Below are 5,402 nucleotides of genomic sequence, written 5' to 3' on the forward strand. Positions count from 1 at the left end.
AGGTTTTCGATATAAAATAATGTCATCCAATGCAAAATATGTGTCGAGTTAAAATAAAGGGTTATCGACTCTTAGATATTAAAATAGACAAATATTCTAAGAAAAACTCAGTAAAAAAAATATAAGCTAGTATATTTTTAACATGAGAAGACTATTTTTTCAAAAACTCGACTTTGGGTAGAACACTCTAGAAGGGTGAAAAAAAAACATAAAAATGAAGAAGAAGAAGACTTTTTTTTCAAGGAAATGAGTTATTTATTTATTTCATAGATACATACATTTTTTTACTATATGTATTACGGCTCTTTAGGCATGGCCTGTGTTGAGCCAAAATATTTACATGTTGATACAATTTTGTATATTTCTTATTATTATTTTTTAATTATTAGATTATATTTATTACATACAATAGATACAATAACAATTCACAGTATAAAGGTTTTACTATAAAATAATTACACCTGAACTTTAATTAATTCATTTTCTACCTTGTCCCTTCCAACGAGAAGCAACCATACGTTTTATTGGAAGATATATAAAAAAAATGGTTAGATGACATTGTTATGACAACAGTTAAAAAATTAAGTCTGCAAAGAACAATTTAACTGGCGATATAATTGATGTCCGCCTCCGTAGTGTAATGGTCAGCACGCTCGGCTACCGCTCTGGAGGTCCCGGGTTCGATTCCCAAGGGGGGTAAAATAAATATAAGTGATTTTTTCACTCTAATATTTATTCAATATTACCCTGGACTGGTTGATTTTTTCACTCTAATATTTATTCAATATTACCCTGGACTGGTACCTGAAGCGGAGGGCTGATCACCTTTCCTTCATGTGTAAACGATCAAGATAACACTGCGTTTATATGACGCAGTGCCCTATGCACCATTAGGGTGCGGATAAGGGTTTTATTTTTTTATTATTATTATAATTGATGTAAGTAAACATTTCATTTCAAATAAATCATTCTAAATACGGCACTAAAAAGGTACTCAAGTCCGTTATAGGTAGGGACGAAATAAATCTTGATTCGTGTTAATTTTCTCGGTTTCAAACAGTTAAATCGAAACTCGTCCGTCTTAATATTCTAAGTCAACAAAAGAACGGCCATAAACAACGGTATTGATATCCATCATTGACATTTACGTTGATCTTGTTAGGATATCCCTCAGATCGGTCTCGTTATTCACCAGACTAATTTCGTTTTATTGCCTGGCGCTCTGTGGTTTATATTACTTTGTAATACTCAAATAAGCACTGTTTAATGCATATCTGGGAGATTTATGGCTATTTTTGCACGATTTTCTGAGATTAGAATCGATTTTTAGTAGCTACAATGGGAACAATAATAAATTACTCGAAGCTTTGCTTTATTTAAAAAAATTATTCTTATGTAGGTGCTTTTGTCAAAAAAAATTTAAATTACAAAATTATTGAAGAAAAATACAATCATCAAGGCTAAAATTAAATTGTACGTAAGTAACGATCAAGATTAGACTGCGTCAATACGATGCAGTGTCCTATACACCATTGGGTGCGGATAAGGGTTTGAAGAAGAAGAAGCATCTTTAAGGATAATAATTAATTACGAAGAAACAGATTTAAAAAAATAGGTATATGCTTTAATTAATGTGAATAATGCGCTATTTTTCAGCCTGTTTGAATGTATTGACAAGAAAAATCCTAATGACAAAATTTTGAAGGAAAACTATAAATGTATAATTTTCACAATTTTATGAAGAAATGTAACAATTCTCAGTGATGTGTGAAGATTTAAAGATTTTTTAAAAATTTTCCAGATATTCGATTTCAAAAAAAATAAATACAACTCAAAAAGTCCTTAAATTAATCTACGACACACATTAAAACGAGTACAAAAAATAATAACAATACATGACAAATTATGTTTCACCATATGAAATACGAGATCAATATAGATAAAAATCAACATATTAATATTTATATCATATGTTTTTCTTTTGATCGTTTAAACATATAATATATAGATGAAACATTTAATCATATCGAAAATGTAAGAATGTCCAAATAAATCTTAAAAATAGTATTTTAACTCTATACCTTATTTTCTATGTTTTAAATTCATTACTCATTATAAATGCCGGAAAAATACTATGTTGTTTTTTATTTGAAAATGTAAAAAGATATACCTTTCCGAACACATTATTATTTCCATTCGAGGAAAACTTTTGGTTTTTGAAATTATCTAACTTGATTACAAGGTGAATATATAAAATTGTATACAACGTTAGGTTTAAGCCGTGAATAACGTTAATTCATGCATAATTTATGTCCATGAACGTTTAATTGTTAGCGAAGAAGCCTGCATTTTTGCAGTGATGCGCTGAGCTTGTAATTAAATAAAGAAGGTAGTTCACATTCTACTTGACAGAATACGTAATGACTTTATAGGCCGACTGGACTTTCAAGTTATTATATGATTGGGCAATGTCTGCATAACAGTGATGGTACGTACAATTATATGTAACGCTTGTCCTGACTTTTATAAAATACGTGAGTAGGAAGTTTGATGGAGATGTTAGGACTGGATTTTTGAACAGGTCTAAGAGGAACATTATGTGAAAGCACTGAGCGAGGCTCCTGTATGCAATGGTCGGCTATCGTACCTTGCGTAAATCGGATAACCGCCCATAAAAATAAGTTCAACGAAGACTGGCGGTCATGCCCATACATCTGCTTTACAATGAGTGTGATGTGCCCGAAGTAAAAGTTGTCGGGCATCTCAGCGTCCCCCCACCCCTCCACCGCCCGCTTTCAGCCCACTATAAATACGGGGGGCGAATTTTCGGAAGTCACACTGCCTCCGAGTCTTCGTGCAAATAATCAAGCATGGCTAAGCTGTCCATTGTAAGTCGCTCAGTCATTTTCCGTTACAGATCACGCTTTTAATTAATTTCGGTAAAAGTGGGTTAAAGTGAATATATCAGTGCTTCATCTCGCGAATGCAACGCGTGTGCCGTAGTTCTTTATTCTACTAAAAATATTATTGTGCTTTGGATTTTACCTATATATAAGTGAATGATTTTTTCTGTGAAAATCGAACTTTTTTTTCTTCTTAAAAATATTATTTGACAGTGAGTCAAAATATACACAACATAAATATGGATATTATAAGCAAATGGATTATTTCTTTATTGCAGTTGGCGCTGGCGGCGTTCGTCGCCGTTGTGGCAGCGGAACCTCCCGTAGGATACTCTTACTCCCAACCCGCTCCTCTCGTGCTGCTGGGCGGCGGCGGCCACTCTCTAGGCGGGGGAGGCATCTCCCTGGGCGGCGGCCACTCTCTGGGCGGGGGCGGCATCTCTCTGGGTGGCGGCCACTCCCTGGGCGGCGGCATCTCCCTCGGCGGGGGCGGTGGATACGGACACGGTGGCGGCGGCGGCGGCGGTGGATACAGAGCCGTGCACTCCGGATACCAGACATCGGAAGGATACAACGTCGATCCCCATCTCCTGGAAGAGATCAAGAATATCCTGCTGAAGGATGAAATCCAGAACTCTCAGTACCAGTCTTCCCACGGATCTTACTCTTCGGGACACGGTCTGTCCGGCTCATACGGCCCTCCTTCTCCAGTGTACGGAGTACCACACTACCAGGAACAGGTTGTGGGTATCGAACTCGGCCACATCAAGCAAGGTATCCAGGTAGCTCAGTACGAACAGGACGGAGGATACTCCGGAGGTTATGGCGGCGGATACTCAAGCGGAGGTGGATATTCCAGCGGAGGTGGATACTCTAGCGGAGGTTACTCCGGAGGATACTCCAGCGGCGGCCATGGCTCCCTGGGAGGAGGAGACTTCAGCTCTATCGGCTCTATCGGCTCCATCGGCCACGGATCCATCGGCTCCATCAGCTCCATCGGTCACGGATCCCTGTCTTCCGGTTACTCCGCCCCCTCGGGAGGCGGCTACAACACCATCGCCATCCCCGCCGGATCTTACGGAGTACCTCTGCCATCTACCCGGTACGGATCACCCCATCATTAAGACATTCGCGTGACCCGTCGAGGGTTATGTTAATTCATTAAACATCGAGTCATCTCATGTTCACGATCGTCAAATGCGTATCATATCTAATAATCATCCATCATGTCGATATCATTTGTATTATACGATACTTTCTGTAAATAAATCTCTTTATGTTTCACGTTTGTGATTAGTTTTATTTTTGACCTGTCTTTGTTGGGAAATTACTCGCGTATCCACTACAATAATACGCGCATTGTTTCCGAGCAAATGTATGCAAATGGAAGAGTAATGTTGCTGGAATGTGTGAAAACGGATCCGAGTCAGCATTGGGAAACAACGAGCGGAATTGTTGGTAAAAATGAAAGGCGATCGCGAGCAGATTTTGGCCGATGAGATGGATATAACAACATCCGCGATTTAATTCGGCCGAGAGAGTGGAAACAGGTTGCGGGCGGTAGGTGTCCGTTCACCTATGAAAGTGAGCGGCCGCGGCCGGGAGTGACGGAAGCGCGGGCAATTGCTCGGCTGATGAATGCGTCCAGCCCGGGGCGGCCCGCGGATGTGTGTCGCTAGTTTCACTTTTCGCCACCGCGGGTCAGCGGCCGGCTGGGGCGGGCAACGTGGTCCACACACCGTCTCCCGTCGCCGAATCTCCGACTGGAATTCCCCGCGGCGAGCGGTGACGACTATCAGTCTACCAAAGCAACATACATTTTAACGCAAGGATTGCATATGCAGTTATAAGTTAAATACCCAGTAGAATGTATGACTAATTTTGACCGAGTACAAATCGTAGTAACCATAAGTACCTTTTAAATATCGGAAATGAAATAATCACTAGATATTTTAAAGTAAGTCATAGTTTGCATTTTAATATAAATATATATATATATATATATATATATATATATATATATATATATATATATATATATATATATATATATATATATATATATATATATATATATATATATATATATATATATATATATATATATATATATATATATATATATATATATATATATATATATATATATATATATAAATATTTATAAGTTGGTATATATATAAATATTTTATTTCATTCAAACCCTATTAATCAAACAAATATAAATATTTGACAGAAAAAATAACTTATATATATTTATTTGACCCCCCCCCCTCTTGTGAATCGAATCCAGGACCTCCAGAACAGTAGCCGAGCATGCTGACTATTACACTACGGAGGGGGTTTTTGAATTAATAGTTTGTAATGACTTCTCCTGGAAGTAATTGTGATTAAAGTATTTTCTTTGGTTTATATTCTGATTGATTTTATTGCAAATATAATGAATAAAATTAATTATTATTTATGTGCATATATATTTTAATTAGTGTTTTCTATCAA

The 5,402-nt window shown here is 37.2% G+C and overlaps 1 protein-coding gene across 1 annotated transcript; it reads left to right on the forward strand.

Annotated features, from left to right (window-relative positions):
• The first annotated feature begins 2,835 nt into the window (after positions 1 to 2,835).
• On the forward strand, positions 2,836 to 4,191 carry LOC148310044 (uncharacterized). Its single transcript, XM_088259104.1, has 2 exons — positions 2,836 to 2,888; positions 3,182 to 4,191. The coding sequence occupies exons 1-2, from the start codon at positions 2,871 to 2,873 to the stop codon at positions 4,025 to 4,027; spliced, it is 864 nt and encodes a 287-aa protein (XP_088115230.1). The 5' UTR covers positions 2,836 to 2,870; the 3' UTR covers positions 4,028 to 4,191.
• The last annotated feature ends 1,211 nt before the right edge of the window (positions 4,192 to 5,402 follow it).

This window comes from Brachycentrus maculatus, unplaced genomic scaffold, assembly GCF_059751285.1.
Source record: "Brachycentrus maculatus isolate JH-2025_06_01 unplaced genomic scaffold, ASM5975128v1 h1tg000110l, whole genome shotgun sequence".
NCBI classification, from domain to species: domain Eukaryota; kingdom Metazoa; phylum Arthropoda; class Insecta; order Trichoptera; family Brachycentridae; genus Brachycentrus; species Brachycentrus maculatus.